At 43.2% G+C, this 26,758-nt stretch overlaps 1 protein-coding gene across 3 annotated transcripts in view; it reads right to left on the reverse strand.

The window, feature by feature from the left end:
* Positions 1–26,758, reverse strand: part of SCUBE3 (signal peptide, CUB domain and EGF like domain containing 3) — a 71,774-nt gene that overhangs the window by 25,540 nt on the left and 19,476 nt on the right. For 2 of the 3 annotated variants that reach the window (XM_069971443.1, XM_069971445.1), the window contains exons 2-9: positions 20,588–20,710; positions 20,381–20,506; positions 17,296–17,430; positions 16,010–16,132; positions 12,629–12,745; positions 11,636–11,683; positions 1,381–1,497; positions 25–147 (exon numbers count right to left, since the gene is read on the reverse strand). In XM_069971443.1, the coding sequence (XP_069827544.1) occupies positions 25–147; positions 1,381–1,497; positions 11,636–11,683; positions 12,629–12,745; positions 16,010–16,132; positions 17,296–17,430; positions 20,381–20,506; positions 20,588–20,710 (912 nt within the window). The remainder of the gene's footprint in view (positions 1–24; positions 148–1,380; positions 1,498–11,635; positions 11,684–12,628; positions 12,746–16,009; positions 16,133–17,295; positions 17,431–20,380; positions 20,507–20,587; positions 20,711–26,758) is intronic. The other variant, XM_069971444.1, reaches the window with a different exon arrangement.

Here is a 26,758-nt window from a genome sequence, read left to right on the forward strand (position 1 = left end):
ACATTATAGTATACACAAACCTACCTTGGCAGCCTCTCTCATTAATAAGCAGTTTATAGCCCTTTTTACAACCACATTCAAAGCTGCCTACTGAGTTGCGGCAGTGGTGATCACAGCCTCCATTGTTCACACGGCACTCATCAATATCTGCAAATGAAAATCATATTGATCAGTCATGATATTTACTGGTCTCTACTGGGATTATTTTTATAATCCTCTTCTCTCTGCTTCCAAGATGAGATGTTGGAGCAGGACCTGACCACTCACTAATAGCACACACTGTCCCTTCCCAGCTATTTTTATTATTAGGAATATTATCATTGTTCTTTGTATTTGTATTTTTCTGACTGAGGCCTCATTCACATGTTCAGTAGTTTTTCAGTAGTAGTATAGTAGTAGTAGTATATGATGTCTGCAATCTTTGCCTGCAAAAATCAGTATTTTTTGCGGATAAGCAAAAAGGGAGAAGGTGGTAGTTAAATAAATGGGAAAAGTTTAAAATGGTTACTCAAAGCAAGTTTTGCAAAATTCGTTTATAAATGCACAAAAAAAAAATTTCCGTTTGTTTCGCTTTTGTAAATGAAAAATTGCAAAATTAGAAGGAAAATATGCTGTACTAAGTAAATATAAACTAAAAGCATTGGCAGTAATGATTTAGATGGGACCCCTTTCCGCCAATCATTTTAGTTTATATTAACTTAATACAGCAACATTTTTCATTTACAAAAGAAAAACTGAAACAAAAATAGGTTTTCGTGGGGTTCGTTCAGGCTCAATTCACGAATATTTGAGAATTTTGGGAAATGAATTTCTGAGTGCGTCGCTCATCTCTAGTTACTCATCTGCATTTCTTACGGATTTGCAGACATTACAGACTTTTCTTCTGTAAAAATTACGGATCCATAAAAATCACAGACTTCCATAGAACAATCTATGCCACAATTCCAGCCTGTACTAGGGCTTGTCACTAATTTTGCCGATGCAGTTTTTTGTGGATCCATAAATATATGCACAGCGTGAACGACCCAATTGCAATCAATGGGCCCGAAATTTGTCCGTAATTAAGGACAAGAATATGGACTGAGTGAATGTAGCCTGAGCCCGAATACAATACTTTTATTATTGTCGGTAGCATCAGAAGATGTTAGTCATATCCGGCATTTGTCCTCTGGGCCGGCCTCTGATTGATGTCAGTATACCAGAGATGTCTATGTGGCTTTATGGCTCCAAAAATGGGTCAGAGATGGATATATCAGATGATATCCAAAATCTCTAGAATGGCTTAAACAACAAAAACAAAACTATTTTGGTGGCCCAAGAAGCCAGACGTCCAATAAAACATACAGGTTAAATAACTTATAATGTGACTGCCCCTCTTACCTTTACACGTTTTTCTGTCTGCTTGAAGCATAAACCCCATGGGACAACTGCAGTGAACTCCAGTAAAAGCATCATGACATCGACTATCACAGCCGCCATTATTCACCGAGCAGGTCTCTACGAAGTGACACAGTAAACATAAATGAGGCAAAAAAAAACTGTCATTATATTCCGACAGAAGCATCAATATCTAACATATTTGTAATTCACGTCATTCTAAAAATACATTTGTTTTCTGTACAAAATTTAAAATTATAACATTGGTCACTAGGTGTCACTATTTTTTTTTACTAACATACGTAATTTTTAATCATAAAAACTGTACAATTCCGAGACAGAAACTTTCCAGAGTAGTAGAGGCTTTCTATGGGAATCCCCATAGAAAACCTCTCCTGCTCTGGACAGTTCCTGTCTCAGCCAGAGATGTCAGCAGAGAGCACTGTGTCAGACTGAAAATAAAACATTTCCTGCAGGACATACAGCAGCCGATAGGTACGGGAAGACTTGCGATTTTTATAAATCTATATTTATAAATCTACATAAATCTATTTTCTGGACAGGACATACAGCAGCTAATAAGTATGGAAAGACTTGAGATTTTTTTTTATAGAAGTAAATTACAAATCTACATAACTTTCTGTTGATATGAAAGAAAAATATATTCGCTGGACAACCCCGTTAATATTCATTCCTTGACAACTGGCAGTAAAGCGCAAATTAGTGACACCTAGTGGCCAAAGTTATAACTTTGATTTACACACAGAAAAATACATTCTTTTTGTAGCATGGACAACATAATCTTGATCATAATCTTGATTTTTGGTCAAATACTGCCATCTAGTGGACAAAGACTATATTGTCCTGATACCAGTATTGAGGTTAGAGATGAGCAAAGGTCCAGTAACTACTAAGCTTATTGCTTTGTTATCTCTGCAATCTGCTCAGCAGCCGGCGGCCTTTTTTTTTTTTTTTCAAACTTAGTTTTTATTGTGTTATAAGGCAAAATAGTTTACAAGGGAACAGTCCGCCATATAGAGGCTGTACACAGACAACCATACATAAAATTTCAAGAGGTCATCATGAAATGAAACAAGAGAGCGGCGACCGTGGGCATAATATACAGGAAACAAAAGATAACCATAACAACCCCCTAACCCACCCCCCAACTCCTCCCCTACCCCCCCCCCCCCATCCCTTTCCAGACTCGCGGACAAAGGATTGACCAAGGCTATCCTATAAGATGGCAATTGTCAACCCGGCTGTCAGGGATGCGTAACACCCCTAAGGTACCAGCAACATCCTTTCTCATGTACCATTTTGTGTCTTTGAACGGTCGGACAATCTCATGAATTTCTGAAGGTGAGAGAAAAGTGATAATAAACCTTTTCCATTTTTTAAAGAATGACTTGGCTCTTTTTTCCCTAGCCGGCTCGGCATCTAGTTGGTCCATAAGTAGGTATCTCTTGACCTGTTGGAGGACATGTTCCACTGACGGCATATCCGACACCAACCAACGGGACAAGAGACAACGTTTTGCCACTAAAATAAAGATGTGTATTAGCTGTGTAATTTGCAAATTATCCGGGGGGATATGGAGCATCAGCAGATGTGGGTCCAGGGGAACAGTGAGGAGAAGCTTAGAGCCCATGAAGGAGAGCAAGTGCTGCCAGAAAGTAGTTACCCTTGGGCAAGAATAGAGACCATGGTATAGATCGGTACCATATTCCGAACAATTCGGGCACGCCTCTATTCTATCCGGATGTAGCTCAGTTCTAGGGAAACTAAATCCGTACGTGGCGTGGTGCATGATGCGGAATTGGGTCTCTCTCCACTGTTCACAGACAATAGCTCTCCTGACCGTCCCCCACCCCTTCAAGATCAGCTGCGTTAGATCAGGAAGGGGGAGTTTATCTCCCCAGTATTTGAACAAAGTATGAGACGAGCCTTTCGTGATGGCCGTTCTCATGGTGATAGATAGAGAGGAAAGAGTATGGATGGGGGTAGATGTCATAATAAAGATTGCCAATGGGTTAGCCGTGAATTCCTTAGTCAGGTTACGCAACCTAGAGGAGAGAAAGGTATGCAGTTGATGGTATGCCAAGAAATGTCCCTGCCCCAAGCCATATTTGGATTGTATCTCCGGAAAGGTCAAATAACCATGGCCCGACAACTGCATAACATCGGCTGCCGTCCGGACCCCTCTCACCCTCCATTGCGAGAACATAGCATTTTGGTGGCCTTGCGGGAATTCAGGAAGGTGCCAAAGGTCCATATGTTGGCTCACCAGGCTATGTAGACCCAATAATTTCCTACTGTGGTGCCAGGCCTTAATAGTATCTCTGAAAATAAGACTAGATCGAATATGAGGCGGGAGTGCCCCGAACCTCGTATGGAGCAGGCCATTTAACGACCAAGGGTGTGCTAAGCGGGATTCCAGTAGGAAATTGGAGTGATTGCTAGAACCTCTGAGCCAGTCCACCCCATGTCTCAATGGGCATGCCAGATTATAACTCCGTATATCCGGCAGAGACAGACCTCCCTCCTCCCTGGGAAGCACCAACTTCAGCCTTGCAATCCTAGGGCGTTTGGAGGCCCAAATAAATTTGGAGAAGGCTGAAGTTAATGCCGACACGTCTCTGTGACTAAGAAGGATCGGAATGGTCTGGAATGGATAGAGGAGCCTAGCAAATCCTATCATTTTTAGCAAGGCCACTCTGGCCATAAGAGACAATGGCAAAGTGGTCCACCTCAGCAACTCCGTTTGGATCTTCTGTATCAGAGGAGGGTAATTTAGCCTGTATAAGGAGCTAGAAGATCGCCCAATTTTAATGCCTAAGTATGTGATGTAGTCGGTAGAGCAGCGGACCGGGAGATTTTGTCTAATGGGGAATGAAGTCAGTTTAAGTAAGTCACTTTTGTCTTTATTTACTCTGAAACCAGCCACAGAGCCGAAGTCTTCTAAATGTCGAAAGACCGCTTCTAAATCTCTACTAGGGTCACTAAGGAAAATAAGCAAATCATCTGCAAATAATATGGCCCTAAGCTCTTCCCCCCCCCCACCTTGATCCCGTCATAATCCCTGGCTAGACTCAGTCTACGTGACAGTGGCTCAATGGCCAAGTTAAAAAGCAAGGGGGACAACGGGCAACCCTGTCGCGTCCCCTTAAAGAGGGGAAAAGGAGAAGAAAGAAAACCAGGAGTATGGATCCTGGCCACTGGAGAATGGTACAGATGTCGAACATAGGAAAGAAAAGTACCAGAGAAGCCCATTGTCCCCATCACTCTGAACATCCATCCCCAGCTCACATTGTCAAAAGCTTTTTCAGCATCAATGGAAAGTAGAGCTGGGGATGGATGTTTCTCAGGGTATGTCTTGACCTCATCCAACACGGCCATTACCTTGCGGACATTCATCACCGCGGATCTCCCTTTAATAAAGCCTACCTGGGAGGGAGAGATAAGAGAGGGCATGACCGCGGCTAAGCGGTCAGCCAAAATTTTGGACACAATTTTGATGTCCAGGTTTAGTAATGAAATAGGTCTATATGAGTTTGGTGTCTTGGGGTCTTTTCCAGGCTTCAGGAGGACCTTAATGTAGGCCGTGTTGGAAGAGCTAGGTATTGGGGAGGAAGAGAGATAGGTGTCATAGAGAGCTTTTAAGGTCGGTGTGATGTCAGGACCAAGAATTTTGTAGAAGTCTCCCGAGAAACCGTCTGGACCAGGGGCCTTGTGAGACTTCAGATGCGATATAACGCTCGCAATCTCCTCCCCAGATATTGGTTTATTCAGAGATTCCCTGTCAGATTCCGTCAACGTCGGTAAGTCGAGGTCATGTAGCCAGTCGCAATTATCCATGTCTCCCCCCACCCCCTTGTCATAAAGGCGTCTATAAAAGTCTTGGAATACCCCATTGATACGAGCTGGATGTTTCTGCAGTGTTCCCTGGAGGTCAACTAGTTGCGTGATGGAGTGTTGTGTAAACGGTCCCTTGGCGAACCGTGCCAACAGTCGACCCGCTTTGCCCCCATGCCTAAACAACAGAGCCTCAAAGTAGGACCTATGTAACTCCTCCCTCCGTTTCATCCATTGTTCATATTGGTCTCTGGCTTGTTGCCAGGCCGCCCTCGTGACCTCAGTAGGAGTCACTAAAAATTTAGTATAGGCTTCCTTAAGGGAGGTGCTAAATTTAGAGATGTTGGCCGAGACCTTCTTTTGGAGAGACGCCCTATATGCCATAATGCGTCCACGTAGGACAGCCTTAGCTGCGTCCCAGAACAATTGAGGCTGTGAGGTGTGTTCAGCGTTAGAGGTAGAGTATTCCAGCCACCATCCCTTAAGGAGAGTCTTAAAGCCGTCATCTTTGGCAAGGCCTATAGGGAACCTCCAAATGAAGTCACTACCCCTGGGCAGTTGGGTAGTTACGGTGCACGACACGGGGGTGTGATCAGATATGACCATATCTTCAATATAGGGGGTTAAAATTTTAGGGAGGGTGCTAGAGGATGAGAATATGTAATCAATCCTTGACCAGGAATCGTGTGGGGCAGAATAATAGGTGTATTCCCTTGAGTCTGGATTGAAATACCTCCACACATCGGTCATGGATGTCCGCTGTAACAGCGCCAGCAGCGGCGTTGTAGAGGCATGGGAGCCACGGGGCCTAGAGCGGTCCTCCAAGGGCGCTACGACCTCATTGAAGTCTCCAGCTATCAGTTTATTTTGCACTGGGTCTGCTAGGATCTGGTCAGTAAGATTAGAAAAGAAGAGAGAGTTGTTAGTATTTTGGCCATATACATTATAAATAATCATGTCCTCAGAGAGCATTCTGACGTGAAGTTTGCATAGTCTACCGGCATCATCATGCGACACCTGTATAACTTCGCCCTGGAAGGAGCGGCTAATCAGTATGAGCACACCCGCCTTACGATCCACTGCAGGAGAACCATAGACCTCCTTAACCCATAATTTCTTCAGGCGGAAAAAAATCCTCAGATGTCAAATGGGTCTCCTGCAGTAAGACTACGTCTGGCTTCATACGTTTTAGGTGTCGTAGCATAAGCACCCGTTTTTGCGGGGACCGTAGTCCCTTAATGTTCCAAGACACCAATTTTAACATAGACCTGTATAGTACAGATAAATGACATATGGATTGGAAAGTAAGATAGGAACCCTCCGCGAGTCTGGACCCTCCCCCTCCCATCCCTCCCTCCCTTCCCCAACCACCCAACTCCAACCCCCCCTCTAAACAATAACATACCCGCTATTCTGGAACCCCACCTAACAGCAGTATCCAGCTAGCATTGGGTTACAGACCTCACTTTTTTCCACGCAGGAACTACGCTGTTCCACAAAGAAATATTAGCCTTAAACCTGCCGGGTATTCCGGACCCGCGCACAGATAGAGTGGTATAACTTTAACTATAACAAGAGCAGAACTGCATAGCCAACATCCCACCCCTTAAGATGGTCTAAATCGTGGACCATGTCCCTCCGACTCTAAAGAGTCTAACTCATAACCATACTCAAACGGAGTCAGCTCTGGCCCAGATCAGTCCTGCGGTATGGAAGGACGGCGTTGTCGTTGTTCTCTTGGCGCGGCGTACCAGTCTCCTTCTCGGCGTTGCGCTGAGCGACAAGGGCTGCCGTTGTTATCCCGGGGAGATGTCGGTGTTCTGGAGCGTCGAGACGATCTTGGTGTATGCGGCTTGTCCATTAGGATCTCCTCTAGGCCGTCCTTGGCTGCTTCAGGTGAGTGGAAAGTGGAGTAGGACCCATCAGGATAGAAAACCCGGAGCGTCGCCGGGAACAGCAGGGCGAAGCGGACGTGTTTCCTGAAGAGGGCCGAGCAGATGGGCGAGAATAACTTGCGCCTCCTTGTGGTCTCGGCGGAGAAGTCTCCAAAAATAAGCAATTTGGCCTCCTGGTATGTAAGATCTTGCTGCTGTTTGCGGAAAGCTTGGAGAATCTCCACTCTGTCCGAGTAATCCAAGTAACGCACAATAACTTGCAGTGGGCGCTTGCGGTGTTGTAGTGAGGCATGGGAAGTATCCCCAAGTTGAGTGCGTTCCGGGCCCAAGCGGTGGGCTCTCTCCACTTTACATTTATGTGGAATCCCCAGCAGTGTTGGAATAGCAGACTCACATAGCTTTGCCAAGTCCTTTTGTGCTACTGACTCCGGCACACCCACTATGCGCAGGTTGTCGCGCCTGGAGCGATCCTCCAGGTCCTGCACCTTGTCCCAAAGTTTGTGGTTGTCAGAGCGCAAGTTTCTATAGGAGGATTCAGCAGCCTCCATCTGTTCTTCCAGAAATACTATGCGCTTCTCTGCCTCCGTCAGACGGTCGCCATGTTTAGTTACTGTGGCTTGTAGTTTCTGCAGAGAGGCCGCTATAGTTGCCGCCAGCGTCTCCTGGATTTCAGGGACAATCTGTTTCGCAACCTCCGTGGCCAGTCTTTTATAGTCCACTTTGAACGGCTCTCGTTCTGCCTCACAGACAGGGAGGTCAGTGGAGGAGCGGGATGGGGAACTATCCCGTGAGTCACGTGGTACAGCACCCGCCATGTTGGGCACAGCAGGGGCCGAATCTTTGTCCGATCTGACCTGTGATTTGCTGCGGGTTTTGGTCTTCATCGTCTGGACAAAGCGGTCCATGCAGCCTCCGCGCCCGTCTGGCGTAATCGGGAGTCGGGTGCGACCGTGGTGCGGGTCTCAGGCAGTTCTAGATCTGTGGCGGGTGCGGAGCAGCCGGCTCGTGCGTCCTCACTGCATGGCGCCGGAACCGGAAGTCAGCCGGCAGCCTTTTAACTCCTGCTGCTCCTTCGGTGCTGGGAAAAGATGGATCCATTCCTAGGAAGCTTCTCCCTGTTTCCCAGGACTGGATACAGCTTATCCCGGTACCCAGGGAAGAGCGGCACAGAGTTAGAAGGCAGCAGGCTGCTAAGCAGATTGCAGAGATAACAAAGCAATTAGCTTCCTTGTTACTGTACATTCACTCATCTCATAGAGGTCCTTGGCAACATAACCTGGATGTCTCATCAAATATTGCCATCTAGTGGACAAAGACTATATTGTCCTGAATCCAGTAGACCAACATAATATGGATTGCTGATCAAATACTGCCATCTACTGGACAAAGATTATATTGTCTCAATACCAGTATAGAGGTAAGAAGTATTAACCCTTTAAACTCTGGTGGGTTTTTTAAAAAACATATTCGAAAGTTATATAAATAGTGCCATTTTGGCCATGATTCCATCGAAACCACTTAAAAAAAAATGGCACTATTTTACCGTGAATGTACAATTTACAGCAAAATCGCTGCATCATAAACGCAAAAAAAGCCATGTGTGAACACAGCCTGATACAGAGAGATAAGAAATGAAGAATCCCAAAACTCGACCCACAAGCGACTGGATTTGTGATTTCTTCAAGGAAATAACCCAGAATAATCTCCCGGTCAGAGAAAGTCTCAAATTTCAGGAAAGCTAAATCCAGAGATAATCTGCTAAACTACACGTAGATGACTTACGGAGCCAATTGAGAAGGAACACTTAAAGGATTAAAGAATTATCAGAAAAGGCCTAAGATGAAGATATCCTCTCACAAAGCATCTCTAAACTCTGAAACAAAGATGGAGGATTCCCCTTATGCACACAGAGGGCCCACAGAATGTTTCCCCCAAACCAGATGACGCAGTAGGCCCACACGATGTCCTGCTACCTTTGAGAAGACATCCCTCAAAGATCAGGCGTCACAAAGAAAATAGAATTTAAAGACTCATAAATCTTTATATATCAGGCCATTTCCAGGCTTATTTTGCATATTTGAAGAAATTTCCAACCAATCTGCCCCGGCTGCCCCACCCCTGGATATTCTCCATTGTCGATAATACATCTCAGTACTGCTGCTTCCCCTCTCACTTTCTGGTTTGGCGCGGAGGGACTGAGGGGGAAGCGAGGACGGGATGCAGCAGTGCTCAGCTGAATCAGCTCGGCATCGCTATGTCTCCCACTGAGGTTACAGATGTCTCCAGGGACAATCCAAGCCCTGGAAACATGTGTCACCTCAGAGGGAGACATAGAGGACATATTTTAAAGCTTTCAAGGAACCTGGCCACCTCGTGACATCACAGCCTGGCCACTGCTTTCAGAGTGGAGAGCGGTGGTCGGGAACCTAGACAACGAGCTGAAAAACACCACCACCTAACAAAAGTTTAGGTGATGAGAACACCCTTTTAGGAGTTGCAAACTGACCACCCCTGCCTGACCTCAGGTCACTGACAGGACAAGCACCTAGCGGGGGTAAAGAATTTACAGCAAACAGAACCAAGCGTACAATTGGCTGCTGGTGCCGTTATAAAACCATCTATTATTTTTCTCCTTTCTTCCTTTTTTCTCCTTTGTAGCAATGACCCTAGGCTGGCTTACCTTGAGCCACTGAAGAAGAGAGGCGCTACAGGCCTAATGCACAGATGCTTTTATTTTTTTTACCTCACCGCATAGCAGCCAAACAGGCCCCGGGACAGGACATGGATTTAAGGCGTTTTGAGGAGGTTGGGTGGGTTGTAGATTCACTTTAAAGATGAACATATATCCTGAAAGCATTTCTCAAAAACCACCACTAGGTGGCACCAAAGCACTACTAATAACCTTCTGTGTATTCAGTGTTTCTTTTACTGCACTAGTCTACAGAACAAAGTATACCATGAAAGTATTTCTCTTATTATTATTAGCAAACATTCTACTTGACTGAAGCGCCTTAATGTGAAAAAAAAATATCACAGCGTATTGTTGGATAATACTCTTTCTCCCTGTGACTTTGTCCCGCCTGACAACAAATTCCTTATCAATCCCCTTGGGAGAATGAAAAAATTCCTGTGCACTACTAGGCTATATTTGCACAACGTATATTTTAAATTAATCATGGCCGTTGTTACAAACAGCAACTACCTATTGGAGAGTCTGATGATCTGGGTTTCCCATGTTTAATGTTTGAAGTTATTGATGTATATTCACATTTTTATTATTGGTTATTTGTCCCCTTTATTTCTGCACTGGCGGGTATTCCTTCTCTATCTATACCCTTGCTGTATCACAAGACCAGCCACTCAGTATATTCCTGCCTGTCATCCCAGTCACAGGCTGTATACAGTAAGCTGAAAAACCACCAGATTACTATATAGAGACAGTCATTATGACAGGCAGGAAGGTGTAGAGATGCAGGGCATCCCCCTCCCCTGGCCTCGTCCCCACCTCCTCACTATAAGCTCAGGCTTCTTCCTGCTCCCCTCCAATATCGGGGGGGGGGGGGGGGGGGGGGGGGGGGGGTAGGGGGGAGACACTTGCTGCTGCTGCTGCGGGGGAAGAGGAGTCACTGTAACCAACCTGAACAACCCTGGAGCTTCCCTACATAACGAGTGAGTGTACTTGTGTGTATGTATATGTGCATGTGTGTATGTAGTGTGCCTGTGTGTATGTATATGTGCATGTGTGTATCTACTGTATGTATTGTGCCTGTGTGTATGTATATGTGCATGTGTGTATGTAGTGTGCCTGGGTGTATGTATATGTGCATGAGAGTATCTACTGTATGTATTGTGCCTGTGTGTATATATATATGTGCATGTGCATGTACTGTATGTAGTATGCCTGTGTGTATGTATATGTGCATGTGTGTATGCACTGTATGTAGTGTGCCTGTGTGTGTATATGTGTGCATGTACTGTATGTAGTGTGCCTGTGTGTATGTATATGTGCATGTGTGTATGTACTGTATGTAGTATGCCTGTGTGTATGTAAATGTGCATGTACTGTATGTAGTGTGCCTGTGTGTATCTACTGTATGTAGTGTGCCTGTGTATATGTGCACGTGTGTATGTACTGTATGTAGTATGCCTGTGTGTATGTATATGTGCATGTGTGTATGCGCTGTATGTAGTGTGCCTGTGTGTATGTATATGTGCATGTGTGTATGTACTGTATGTAGTGTGCCTGAGTGTATGCATATGTGTATATGTATATCTACTGTATCTGCTATTGTGAGCAAACACCATTAAGGCCTAATAATAAAGTCACAAACTGAAAATGAAGAATACTGTAGGTAATGATGCTGACACACGTGGACATGGTTTTGGTAATTTGCATTCATATTTTTCTTGAATAAATCAGTACTTTATCTTCCTGTACACAATTCCAATATAGATACAAAAAAGAGACTGTAAATACAAGGAATATACATAAAAACACACGTATTTACCATTGGCTAAAATGGGGACACTTGGGGTCTGATCTGAGCGCTTCTCCCCTGTTTATAAGAAACAGATCTATTAGTTTAATATACACTTACAATGAATCTCCTTGCAGAGTTTTACAGTAGCCCTCTCATTGATTATTAGACAATATGTCCTTTTATTTCATTGTGTTGTGCATCCTCATGACAATGCCTAATTCATGACAATGAGAATAAAGGCACATTGCAGGTAACAGTTAAGGGGTACTCCAGCAAAAAATTTTATTATATGAACTGGTGGCAGAAAGTTATATAGATTTGTAAGCTACTTCTATTTAAAAAAAAATCTGCAGCTTTATAGTACTTCTCAGCTGCTGTATGCCTTGCAGGAAGTGGTGTATTCTTCCCAGTCTGGCACAGTGCTCTCTGCTGCCACCTCTGTCCATGTCAGGAACTGTCCAGAGCAGGAGAGGTTATCTATGGGGATTTGCTGCTGCTCTGGACAGTTCCTGACATAAACAGAGATGGCAGCAGAGAGCACTGTGTCAGACTAGAAAGAATACATCACTTCATACAGGACAAACATCAGCTGATGAGTACTGGAAGACTGCAGATTTTTTAAATAGAAGTAAATTACAAATCTATATAATTTTCTGATGCCAGTTGATTTGAAAGGTTTTTTTTGTTTGTTTTTTTGCCAGAGTAACCCTTTAAACTCATACATGCTAGAAATGAAAAGTGACACACATCACCATTTCATTTTAGATGCAACATGCGCCAAAAAATGGTAAAGTGTGTTTCCTTATTCCTTGGATAAAGTTATTATTATTATTGTTGATAATAATAATAATAATACTACTAATAATAATAATAGTTGTTATTGTTATTGTGATTATAGTTGTTATTATTATTATTATAAAAATTGTTGTTGTTATTATTATTGTGAAATGTCATTACCTTTTTGTCTTGTGCTTTTTTATTTCTTGTATAAAAACTGTATATTTAGACTCATTCACTTACCTATGCAAGTCTTGCCATCAGAATGCAGTACAAACTTCACATGACAGCCACAGCGGGGTCCGTGATCAGTGTCATCACATGTATGTTGACAGCCACCATTTCCATAATTACACGTCACTGTATCATAAGAATCATGTTGAGAATATAGAATTCAATTAATTTAGTATAATGGGAACCAATGGATAGATAACATTGAGCTTGTAAACTTGAGAATTTCCAGTTTGCTTGAATCACAGGCTACAACCTTAACCCTTTGAGGACCAGGCCCAAAATGACCCAGTGGACCGGGCAAATTTTGATCTTTGCGCTTTCGTTTTCCCCTCCTCCCCTTCTAAGAGCTCTAGCACTTTCAGTTTTCTATCTACAGGCTGTGTTGTTTGTTACAGGAATAGTTGTACTTTCTAATGGCGTCTTTCATTCTATCATAACATGTATGATGGAATCCCAAATATATTATTTATGAAGATATAAGTGAAATTGTAAAAAAGAATGCAATATGGTAACTTTTGGGGGGCTCCTGTGTCTACGTAATGCACTATATGTTAAAAGTGACATGATACTATTATTCTATAGGTCAGTGCGAACACAACCATATGCAGGTTTACACAGATTCTCTAATGTTATATATTTTTTTAAAATAAAATCCTTTTTTTTGCCAATTAGTTATTAATAAAATGGGCCTTTTGTGACGCTTATAACTGTTTTATTATTTCACCTACGGGGCTGTATGGGGTGTCATTTTTTCCGCCATAATCTCTAGTTTTTATTAATACCATATTTGTGAAGATCAGACATTTTGATCACTTTTTATAAATTTTTTTTTATATATAATGTAACATTAAATCGGTAATCCGGTAATTCCCTCTTTTCGTGTACGCGGTTCACCGTTTCGCAATGACCCTTGTTATATTTTAATAGAGAGGACAATTACGCACGCTACGGTATATTATATGTTAATTTATTTATTTTTATATGTTTTATTTATGTAATGGAAGAGGGGCTTTGAGGTAGTGTATTGGTGTTTTTAACTTTTTTTTACACACATTTGAAGTCCCTTTGGGGGACATACAAACATACATTAGTGTGATTACACACACTGATCATTGCTATGCCATAAGCATAGCATTGATCAGTGTGATAGGCCATCTGCTCATTGGGCCTGCCTGTGCAGGCTCAGTGAGCAGATCGCTGATCGGACCGCACGGAGGAAGGTAAGAGACCTCCGGTGGTCCGATACAGCGATCGGTTAAGTATCACTGTCTTTTTTTTTGTGTTTTTTTTTTTTTTTTTTTGCAGAAACCAATAGTCCAGCCGATTTTAAGAAACTTTGTAATTGTAATTAGGCAAATATGCCATTATTTACATTCAAGACTTTCCCCAGGTCCCCCCTCCTCCCTCGCATTCACTGCTCATTATCAGGAAATCTGAAGAGGGGAGGAGGGAGATTACTACCCAACAGATAACAAAGGATTTCACAGTGGGAGCTGTGTGAAAGCTGGTATTCAGAGGTCAGAGAGTCAGTGCTGACTGGAAATAGCCCAGTGATGTAGCTGTAAATTAACTCTTTGTTGTCCTGTCTCTCCACCCTCCCCTCTCCATAGAGAACCATGAAGACAGGGGGAAAAGCTTCAAACTGCTTTCTCATGATAAAAATGCATTCTTTGCCTAATAAACCCATTTACAAAGTTTCTTAAAATCGCCTGTACTATTGATTTTTGCAAAAAAAAATAAAAAATTAAACGACAGGTACACTTTAAGGGCATGTGCACATAGGTACTCCTCCTGCTCCCACCCCTAGTAGGACACCACATGTGCATGGAGGGACATTAAGAGAAACAAGAAGTCTAGAGCTGGAGTCAGGGGGGTTTAAGCTATAAGATCATCTGGATAGGAGATGATGTCACACAGTAGGGAGTGACATCCTTTCTACACAGTAGAACATGTAATTTAGGGATAATCAGACTAAGGATCACATGACTCAAGCTAAGGGTTTAACATTTACGGATATTTTTTTTAAGCCACTAATTTGCCTCCCTAATCTTTCACTACCTCTCTGGTATGGTGCAGATAGAACTCATATTTCACATCTCTTTCCTATACTTACTGCCTGCGTCCCTGAAATAAATTTAAGGATCTTCCTCATCTCTAACCTTGTCATTGGTGCTGATGTGCACCATGACCACTGGGTTCTCATTAGCCCTATGTTTGCCTCCGAATATTAATGTCCGCATAGCACAGCACACTGGGGGAGTGCGGAAAGGTAAGCGTACGTCGTTCGTTATATTATATGATATTTTTAAGCGGAATACCCCTTTAAGACTAAACAAATTAAATTCTCTTATTTTTCACATAAATAATATGCTCCATTCCCCTTATTAGTTTTGTTGCCGCCTTTGTATCTTTTCCTGCTCTAGGACGTCCTTTCTATGTCTCTGTGAAACGTTACTGAGCATGCTCTGTGACCGTCAAAAAAGGTCATTCCACAGGGAGCTGCCATTGTCTTGTATTGGTGCTATCTACCTACTGGTGTCACATAACGCTGCAATACTGTACAGATCGCTTTACAGCAGCCTCCTCTTATCACCACAGACACAACAGGAAGTCTCAGCTTAGTTTTAGCCCCAGTGGTGAGAATGAAAACTACAAGATCTCAGGATTATTTTATAATATAGATAGAAAAATGGAAAATTAGAAAAAATGTCACCAGAGATTCTTTAAAAATATGTTTAACATAAAAAAACTTTTTTAAAACAATAAAACATTTTTCCTGATGACACATTACTTTTAAAACCTTGCGATCAGTGGCAGATTATACTGTGGGTGGTTCATCTAATCTCACTGCAGCTGGACATCACTCTGGGGCCAACCGGACGATTATTGATGTCCCCAGTGATGTGCAGATGCAGGGCCAGGTGAGCGCAGTAAAAACAAAACTCACCTCCCACATGCTGCAGGTCTCTGGCGCTCCTCTCCCCTGTTCTCTCTTCTGGTACAGACAGCCGGTGTTACAGACACTGCCCTAACCAAAATTTCTGGCCACCTGCCAGAAGCACTGGGGGAGGGGGCAGCCCAGGTTGGGTGGACAGCCCCGGGCCAAGGGTACATTTAATCCACCACTGCTTGTGATAGACACCAAGCTAAACATTCCTGTCATGTTAGATACCCCCTGTCTATGTAGGACTAACCATTATAGTGTAAGTGAAGAATTATGCATTATAGAAGTGAAGTAGTATGGTGGATACTTGCAGAAAGCTATATGTGGCTCCTGATTTCCCAACCCTGACTCCATAAACTGTGATGTTGTATAATGCTACTTTGATAAATATAATATCCTAATTGTGTTATATTTGTCTGCTAACCTGCTTTCTTCATCATACTTACATTTGCACTCCTTCTGATTTCTTGTCAGCTCAAATCCTGGTCGGCATTCACAGGACACACCTTTTGGTGTTTCTCGGCAAATATGGGCGCAACCATGGTTCCTATCCATGCAGTGCATGCCTTCTGGAAAAGAGAGGGAAAAGAGATAAAACAATAACTTAAGGGCATGTGCACATAGGTACTCCTCCTACCCCTGCTGCTCTGGGTGCACTTATTGACTGTCAATAGACACTTGTGACATGGGGAGGCTATACCTCACCTACTCAGCTTATTACCCATCTACTTCTGCACTTAGTCACAGCTGTGGTCCTCCAGGAGTCCAGACTGTAGCCCCTCTCTATAAGTGTCAGAAGCAGCCCCTGACTCTCACAGACCTCTGCCTTGGGTAGCACACAGCGCTGTGTGGTTGCAGCCTAGCATGAAAGTCAAACATGTCAGCATTTTCCCATCGGTTCAGATTTCTACACACCCACTGTCGCCTATTTTTTTTCTTGCTATGTCACCGCCACCTTTATGAACTCATCACAAATTTTGCAAAAAGTTTGGTTTGTTACAAAAACCTAATTTTCGGCAAAGTTCTTAGCGAATTTTGTTTCTTGAATTTTGATTTACACTTTTTTTTTTTTTGCCAAAGAACTGTGTTATTTTAACATTAACATTAATTAACATTTAAGGTTACACATTACACGCAAAAAAAATATAAGCGGATGTACCACCAGGTACGTCCTCTTTAACCTGACACAGGGATAGAACGGCGCCGTCACAGGGAAGCGGGTGCCGCGGTCCGTTTTTCGAACCGCGGCCCGGTTCCCCTGTATGGCGCCATTCTTTTCACGGTTACCGGCCAGTGCTCAAGCACCGGAGGTAGGCCGGCCCGCCCCCAGTGGGAGGGAATTCCCTCCCCTCTATGACGCGGCTCCGTTAGACGCGGTTCGCTCTTCTCTTTGTTGTGCACCATCGTAATGTGTATGGCATAATAAAGAGAAGTAGATTGGAAGCGATTGCCGCATCGTATTTCTTGCTGATTTATTATGAACTCTGAATATTGCATCAAATCGTGTAAGGGTTCTTTTTTTCATTGACATCCATTGTTAAAAAACGGATGTGTTTTTTTCTTCTTTTTAGTGTACACAAAAATGTGGTTGACCATGTTTTTGTGTACCTCAAAAGTAACCGTTTAAAAACGGATGAGTTAAACGTATTGCAAAAACACGGTGGTGACTGATGAGCTATACTGTGGAAAACCCCTTTACTGTGTTCTTTTAGTAGTTATGTACAGTGCACACCTTCTGGACGCTGGATACATGTATGTTGGTTGTCACTGAGGAAGAATCCTTCTCGGCAGCGGCATTCATAGCTCCCCATCATGTTGACACATATCTGTTGGCAACCCCCATTTCCCTCCATGCATTCATCCAAATCTGCAAAAAAAATTGACAGGAATGATAAAAAAATATGTAAATGATAAAAAGGAAAGCACTTAACGTTACTAGAGATGAGCGAACCTGGAGCATGCTCGAGTCGATCCGAACCCGATCGTTCGGCATTTGATTAGCGGTGGCTGCTGAAGTTAGATAAAGCCCTAAGGCTATGTGGAAATCATGGATATAGTCATTGGCTGTATCCATGTTTTCCAGACAACCTTAGAGCTTTATCCAACTTCAGTAGCCCCAGCTAATCAAATGCCGAACGTTCGGGTACGGATCGACTCGAACCCGAACCCGGTTCGCTCATCTCTAAACGTTACATTTAAAACATGTTTATGGAAAAGAAAAGTCAAAAAAGGGGATGTTACATAATAAGCCTATCTCCCATACAGTACATTTTCAGTAGAATGACCCTTGCATAGGTCACAGAGGTTACAAAGCATGCTTACAAATATGCCCCATACAAAAGAAGGGTCTGGAACATGTCACTAAATGATGGTAAAAACTACTCTGGCAAAATGGCTGCCCCCATAGAAATGAACTAAAAATAAAACTAAAAAATGACAATTAGAAATTTTAAATAAATTATATATATAAAAAAAAAACGAACAATGTTTCCATATCTGGATCTAATCAGTGAAAACAAATCTAGACAATACATTCCCTTTAAGGGACTTGTAACCATAGAATGTTACTGAAACCCACAGAGAAGCGGTTTCACTTGAGGTTAAAAGAATGTAAAATTTGGATTTAATTGAGGAATCCAAAAGTGGGTGGCCAAGCCCTGTAGTAATAGTGCCAAAACCAACCTAGTAATGGTGCTTTTATAATGAGGATAGGAAGCTCAGCAAGGTTTCTAAATTTGATGTCTACTCTACGGTGCCTATAGGGTGGACAAAGTGATTGAGAGGCGAGGGCTTGCCCAGTACGTAACAATATTAGACCTCACAAAAGGCTACTGGCAAGTCTCTTTGGCAGGGGATGGCTATTTCCACTTCCTGTGTGAGGTGTTACCAGTATGCGGGAATGCCCATTGGACACTGAAGTAGTAGTAATATATTCAGAGGTTGCACTATGTGACAGTATTACATTCAGAGGGTGCAGTATTAAATTCAGAGGTTTCAGTATGTGGCAGTATTATATTCAGAGGGTGCAGTATGTGGCAGTATTATGTTTAGAGGGTGCAGTATAGGGCAGTACTATATTCAAAGGTTGCAGTATATGGCAGTTTTACATTAAGAGGGTGCAGTATGTGGCAGTATTATATTCAGAGGGGGCAGTATTACATTCAGAGGGTGCAGTATGTGGCAGTATACATTTACATGGTGCAGTATGTGGCAGAATTATATTCAGAGGGTGCAGTTTGTGGCAGAATTATATTCAGATAAGACACAGATAAAGAAGTCATGGTGGTCTAAATCAGATGGGGGGGGGGACAACTCCAGAGAAGACATCACCTGCACAGGCTGTTGATGTGTGATTAGATTTATTAATCCTTTAAGATAAAGCGTTTAAAGGTGTTTTATATCACCTCTTCCTCAGATAAACAGGACATAGTTGATCTGAGGAAGAGGTGATATAAAACACCTTGAAACGCGATATCTTGAAGGACCAATAAATCTAATCACACGGACAGCCTGCGCAGAGGTATACTTTTTTCCATGCATATTCTGTTTATATAAGGCCCAGACTATGCTAAATTCTCACCCTTGTCTTTGGTCTCAATAGTGGACCTATGCACAAGTATGTAGTGTTACCAAGCTGAACCTCCCAAATGCATTTACATACTATAGGTATATAAAACGCAGTATATTTATATATTCAGTATATACATAGTTACATATGGGAAATTTTCAAATCCTTATGAAAATGTGCATGTCACTTTAAAAATATTCAATTTTTATAAAGGGCCTGTATTATACTTTGTCATTCTGCCTATCCCAGAGACATGGTCAGAAATGCCTGTGAGCGGAGACTTGGGTGAGGAGCGCCGCTCTTGCTATAAATGCAGCAAGCGTTCTGTGATCTCTGCAGCCTGCTTGCAATCATGTCACAGTTTTTCAGCTTTTTAAGAGCAAAAACTACTGGCAGAAAATAAACTACAGGTTTTCGTTTCCCTAGAGGTCCACCTCAAAGGCATACCACATGCTCCCTCCCCTGCCCGCTTCTTGGCTTCCTCTATTTAAGTCAATAGAATTAGATTTGTGGCCTTCGGAGAAGGAAGGTGGTTTTCAGACTTGGAGAACAACACAAAGCAAAACTAACCTTAAAATGCTAATGTGGAACAGGAAAACAACATCTGAGAAACCTCAATGGTAATGCAGAAAGGCAATAAAAAGGTTAATGGGATCGGCAGCCCTGTAAAATCTTCTGGCCAATCTGGAAACCTTTTCATAGAACTTTCCCCATTTATTTTAGTAGGAACAATTTGAACAGAATTAACAATTGTAAAGAGAAGACGGGGGCATATTTACCTGTTAAATGTACCAATACAAGGCTTAGTGTCACAGATTTAAAGGGGTAGTTCACCAATTTTTTTTTTCCTTCAAAATCAACTGGTGCCAGAAAGTGCTAGAAATTTGTGATTTACTTCTATTAAAAAAAAATTCAAGTCTTCCAGTACTTATCAGCTGCTATATGTCCTGCAGGAAGTTGTGACACTTTGCTCTCTGCTGCCACCTCTGTCCATGTCAGGAACTGTCCAGAGCAGGAGAGGTTTTCTATGGGGATTTTTAAATAGAAGTAAATTACAAATCTATATAACTTTTTGAAACCAGTTGCTTTGAAAGAAAGAGATTTTCGCTGCATAACCCCTTTAACGTTTTGTTATTGGTTGTAATGTTAGAAAATGAAAATTTTGGATGATTTTTTAGCTAATATTTTTTTCCGAAGGATTGACACCAATATGACCGCTGGTTGACTGATTGCTATATATTCACATTACCGAGACAGTTGTGTCCATCATGTGCCAGTCGAAACCCATCATAACACGTACATCGGTAGTTGCCAGGAATATTAACGCACTCGTGTACACATCCTGCATTATCATCCCGCTCACATTCATCTACATCTGGATAAAAGAAGAACAAATATATAACAAACAGCTGAGAATTGCGTCCGCATGGATGATGCTTCATGGGAATTGCTTTACCTTTGCAGTGCTTTCCATCTCCCGTGTATCCAGACTTGCATATGCACTTGTATGAGCGCAGCGTATTTTGGCAGATTGCATCTATGTGACAGTTGTCTGTTCCTTCTACGCATTCATCAACATCTAAAGCAAGTTTAACAGGAACTTATCAAAATGTTATCAGAACTATGGAGCCTAATGGCAAAGGCATAACTAAAAAAGGCTGCGTGTCATAGCAAACTTTTAATTGGACACCCCCCCAATCCCACTGTAGAGAATCCGCTTGTGTGTTAGCCTCCCGGCCAGTAGATAGCATATATTAGGCATCTCCCCTGGTATCCTTCCAGTAGATAGTGCCCCCATAGTAGACACCTCCCCTAGTATCCCCCATGATAGGCACCTCCCCTGGTATCCCCCTGTAGATAGTATCCCCCAAAATAGTAATCCAACGAAGAAAAAGCTGAGGGTACTCACCATTTACATGCCAATTCTTTATTCCTGGTGATACTTTAAAAACCAAAAGGACATATTATCGCAGGTGGGGATGCCAAGCACTCTACAGTACAGGCTTCTCTGTCCGAGATGATATGTCCTGTCAGTTTTCAAAGTATCACCAAAGATTTGCATGTAAACGGTGAGTGCCCTTAGCTTTTTCCTTATTGGATTACTGTATGATCAGGACAAGAGGCAACCACCGCCAGTCCAATTCATGCTAAGTACCTGCCATTCACTTCCAGCCATGCATAGAAGTAGTGCCAGTGATGCTCTTAAGATAGATCCCCCAAAATAGGCATCTCCCCTTGTATCCTACCGCCAGTACCTAGTGTCCCCCATGGTAGGAATCTCACTAGGCAGTATTATGACAGCTCAGGAGGCACAGTGTATTGCAGGGATGGGCCCCCTGATGCGGTGGGCCCCCTGATGCGGTGAGCCCCGTAGCAGCGGCTATGGTCCCTATTCCACAGTAACAATAATCGTCCGGATCGGCCCCATTTGGCCCGATTCGGCCGATTATCGTTCGGTGAAATAGAGAAAACGATCAGCCGATAATCTTGTCATCGGCTGATCGTTCATTTAGGGCCAGACCTAAAATCATCGTTCCCCCACAGCGCATCGCTACGGTTGAATAGCGGTGCGCGGCGGGCGACCGACGATTTGACAAGCAGCAGCAGTAATACATTAACTGTCCATGCGTCTTCTCCGCACTGTCTTCATCCCCGGGTCCCGCGCGCTCTATCTTCAGAATGGCTGGTCAGCTGATGGAGTGCTCAGCCAATCACAGGCCGGGACTGCCGCGACCTGTGATTGGCTGAGTGTGGCCTGTCAGCTGACCGGCCATTCTGAAGATAGAGCGCGCAGGACCCGGGGATGAAGACAGTGCGGAGAAGAAGCCTGGACAGGTAATGTATGATGCTGCAAGGGCTGCAAGGACATCGGTAACGATGTCCCTGCAGCCCTCGCTCAACGATCATCGGGCCGTGGAATAGGCCTAGTAAACAAGCGTCGATCTAGCAGATCGCCGCTCGTTTACATCGATGATCGGGCCCTCTTTGGCCCATAGAATAGGACCCTATGGCAGCCATGGTGGTAGTTACACCCATGCCTAATGGTACAATTTCCAATATCATCACGCTTAATGATCATAAGTATTCTATTAAAAATAACATTTGCACCACAGGAACCTTATATATATATATATATATATATATATATATATATATATATATATATCAAAATGACCATGGTTTGATAGAATAGAAGAGCCTAAGGTAACTTTTCAAACATAATGAAGGCAAATGTTTGCATCCCTATTACAGACAAAGATCCTGCCCTGACAGCTGGTCCCGACAAACTACCTGAAAGCATCATAGCTTACTACTTCAGTTTTTCAGACCCACAGCCAAGACTTAAGGCCCTATTCCACCGGACGATTATCGTTTGCATAATCGTTAACGGTTAACAATCTCAAATGACCTCTCACTGCGAAAGAAGTGAAAACGTTTACTCATTCCCATGGAACGATAATCGTTACTTATGATGGTAATTGCGATTGTTTTTTCTTCGCTATTTATTCGCTATTGCGTTCGTATCTATTGCAAACGACCGAACGATGTCTTACTCAATGCGAACGTTTTGCGAACGAGCAACGATAAAAATCTTATAAAGCGATCAACGATTTCTCGTTCGGTCGTTAATCGTTAACTGCATTTCAACCGAACGATTATCGTTTAGATTCGAACAATTCAACGATAATCTGAATGATAATCGTCCGATGGAATATATATATATATATATATATATATATATATATATATATATATATATATATATGTAATTAGCAATGTCCATGCAGCCCTTACTTTAAGGTGTAAAATAATAAAATAATAAAGAGATGTACTTACCTGCCTACATTCCCCCAATGTCCTCCAGCCTTGTCTGGTGGCTTCACCCCAGTCACTGCAGCTGAAGCTCTCACTTCTGGTCTCGTCTCTGAAGTGACAGGCTGCGCAACCAATCACTGGGCAAAGCAAGACAGCGCCAGATGTCACTTCAGAGTCCAGTTCGGAAGTGCTGGATTCAGCGATGATAGGTGAAGCAAGCCAGCTGGACACCAGGGAACGTGGGCAGGTAAGTATACTGTTATTATTTTCTTTACACAAAGCGATGTGTGGCTGGCTGATTTTTAAACATGTTGAAAGGCAACGATCAGCTGATGATCGGTTCTTCAGCTGTTCGTTCTCTTTATTACACTGAGCATATCTGCCCCATTCAGCAGATAATTGGTCTATATAATAGGGCCCTTACATCCATTTGTGTGAAAGTAGCCTAATGGTGCATTTACACAGAGATTTATCTGACAGATCTTTGAAGCCAAAGCCAGAAACAGACTATAAACAGGGTACATGTCATAAAGGTAAGACTGAGATTTCTCCTCTTTTCGAACCCATTCCTGGCTTTGGCTTCAAAAATCTGTCAGATAAATCTCTCTGTGCAAAGGCAAGCCTAAGGGTATGTTCACACAATACAATACACATTCCAATTTCTAGACTAAAACAGTTCAATTATTTGTTCCTCATCTTTGCTGGAATTTAATTATAGCAGAATATGGCAGAATTTTGTAGAAAGTCTGTGGTCGATCTCATGGTAAGATTAAGAAAAAAAAAGGTCAAGATTCTCCATTCACCAGGGGGATAATGCATTTATAATATTATATATATATATATATATATATATATATATATATATATATATATATATATATATATATATATATAAACAAAAGCAATAATAATAGCACATTTGAATAGACATCATTGAGAGATTTTAGATGTATGGCAGCCATTCCATTCTAGTGTTCTTTGAATACACCCCAGGCACACCTGATTTAAATTATTAAGAGGCAAATCTTGGGGGGCATTTTCATGGTCTGTAAATATGGACAATGTGCTACTGAATAGAATTCGGAGCTCCCAGCATCATCATTCATTATGATTAGGGATTAGCGAATTTAACGAATGAGTGAATCTTTTCTTTAGGCTCAATGGTCAGCTTGTTAGCCGGCTACCTGGAGAAGCTGTATGCAGTCCTGGAAGAGGTTTCCCAAGACTGTATCCAGCTGTTCCAGGTACCCGGAGCAGAGTTTGAAGGAAGCCGGATGACAAGCTGTTTGTCGATCCTAACGAAAAATGCTTCATTAGACTAGAGATCACAAACCACAGGGCAGTCTCCTAATATTAGAGGGACTGATCCCAGTAGGATAAAGCTACAAAGAATAGGTCTACGTATCCTACTGCACAGCACTGGATGACTGGAAAGTCTCAGGAACCTGCCACACCCAGATAACCGACAACTGGGGCTCGTGCTACCCACCTAGGACAGGTTCTACACAACTAGGGGGCAGAAGGCGGCCAGACTATAGTCTATATGTGAATACAGGTATCACTTATCTCTTCTTCTCCACACTCCTGTTCTGGCAGAGCACATATTATACATTGGGCAGGGCTCCTCTGGCAACACCTCTCCTCTTCCTACCTGTACAAAGCACTTACTACTACAAAGCGCTGGTTCTACTTTACTGTCAGCAATTACGTTCTAGTATCAAGCTTATTAATTGTACTGTTTACCTCAAGCCTTGTTTATAAAAGTCTTCTATTTTTCTACTAACGCATGGGAATCTGTCTTATCTGTCAGCACCTGCACCCACACACACCACTGTTTTCCTTGGGTTATTTTTCTCCTTCTGTGGGTGGCAGTACCAACATCCCGGGTGGGTCTACTACCATTCCTGGTTGCCGTGACAAGTGCCCAAGGGATCAACATAACGTCACCAGCTATCCCAGAAGCGGTTGAGTTCACCACAAATACAATACGGATGAAATTTTGCAGATTGATATGCTAATTACTGAACCTAGGTTGGTGCATTTGTAGTATACCAGAGCATGGTTCCTGTGGCTGGGCTGAGGATGGCACCTGTCTACAAGTGTTATTATATATTTTAGGAGTTAACATGTTTTATGTTCAACTGTTATTTGTATTTCTCTGTAACCTGTAACTGGCAGGCAGATGGGTTACATGCTTTACACTGCACACCACACAACAGCGACATCTACTGACCTTAGTGGGAACTGTTTAGGTAGTGTGGTAAGCTTGGAAGTTGCTAGAAGGGGGTGTGGTTATGCAGATAGGCCACCTATATAAGGCTGGCTGTTGCAGAGTTTAGCTGAGACAGGAGACAAGAGACTAGTGAGACGAGTGACCAGCTGTAGAGGGTATAACATCACCTCAGGAGATCACCACAGAGAGAGAAGCTGCTGAGGGGAACAAGGAGAAAGATCTTACACAGAGCAGCAAGAGAACAAACAGCTGGAGGTGAGAGAAAGAGAGACCTTGAGAGACAGTTTGTCGGGTGCCCCCTCAGGAAAGGGGCAGCACATATACAGTCAGTGGGAATCCTAAAGACAGACACCCTAAGTGGAGAGACTTGGCTGTATGAGGGAGCAGAGTTAACGTAGGCCTCGGCACCCATCTTCCTGACATTCGGGGGGTAGGATTGACTAGGACCCATGGATACCTCTGGGACCCGAAAGTTGTGGCCTAAGGCCCGGCCCAGTAACCTAAGCAGGAAGCTCCATAGCAGACAGGGAGGGAAAAGCAGACTCAAGCACCATTGGGAGAAGTCCACAGGATCACAGTGCTCACCAGCGTCCCACACGTACTGGCAGACCAGGACCTAAGGCAGGTCGTCCCTCTACACACCACCAGGCTCTCCATCAGTACAGTAACCCAGTCAAAGCCGCCAATAGTCACCGCTGTGTACTAAAGGACTGTATAACATCTGCAAGACTAACAGTAAAGGAGTTGTTGTTACACTGCCTCCCTCCTTGTCTCCCTGTTGTCTGGTCCACCTGCACCACACCACCATCAAGGGCCATATTACCAGGCAGCAGTATTTTGGGGTTGGCCCCGGGGGAACTACAAGTCCACACCACCGACCACCTTACACACGGGTGCAGCCCCCCTACAGAAACCGCTGCAGCAGCCACAGAAGAGAGAGAGATACCCGGGAAGCGCCAGAGAGTCCCCCTGTACCTGCAGAAGCCCTCGTGCCCACCTGTGACCGTGACAAGTTCCAGCCATCCTGCAGGTATAGCACACTCTCCCCCTGCAGCCCTCAGTGCATCCCCTCACAGAGGAGCTCAGCGCCACACTCAGGAGAGACTACCATCACCATCATCCTCTCCTCATTCCCCTGACTCTCTTCCCGTTACCCCGGCTCGCTGCACATTGCTAGCATAGTGTGGCTGCGCCTGAGAGTGACTTTGGCACTGTGATAGTAAGTAAAGGCCTCTGGCCGCAGAAGTAACCCATTGGCACCCCACATTTCCCTATCATTTGTGTTCCAACATGTTTACTAAAGGTGTGCAACCCAATTTAAAAAAAAATAAAAATAAAATGGGTGTGTCCTTTAAAACCTGCGTAAATGAGGCCCAATATTGCATCCAACTTACTCCTCTGTGCCTAATTTAACTATATCCCTTGACTTCAAGCATCTAAATAACAGCATTCAATAAATCTTAGCAAACCTTTGCACCCCATATACACACACAAAACATCAATAAAATATAGACATTCTACTCTGGCTATACTGCCTGTCTGTCTATCCTCCAAAAAGGTGAGTATCCACAGCTTTTC

The sequence above is a fragment of the Dendropsophus ebraccatus genome, chromosome 5, assembly GCF_027789765.1.
Source record: "Dendropsophus ebraccatus isolate aDenEbr1 chromosome 5, aDenEbr1.pat, whole genome shotgun sequence".
NCBI lineage: Eukaryota > Metazoa > Chordata > Amphibia > Anura > Hylidae > Dendropsophus > Dendropsophus ebraccatus.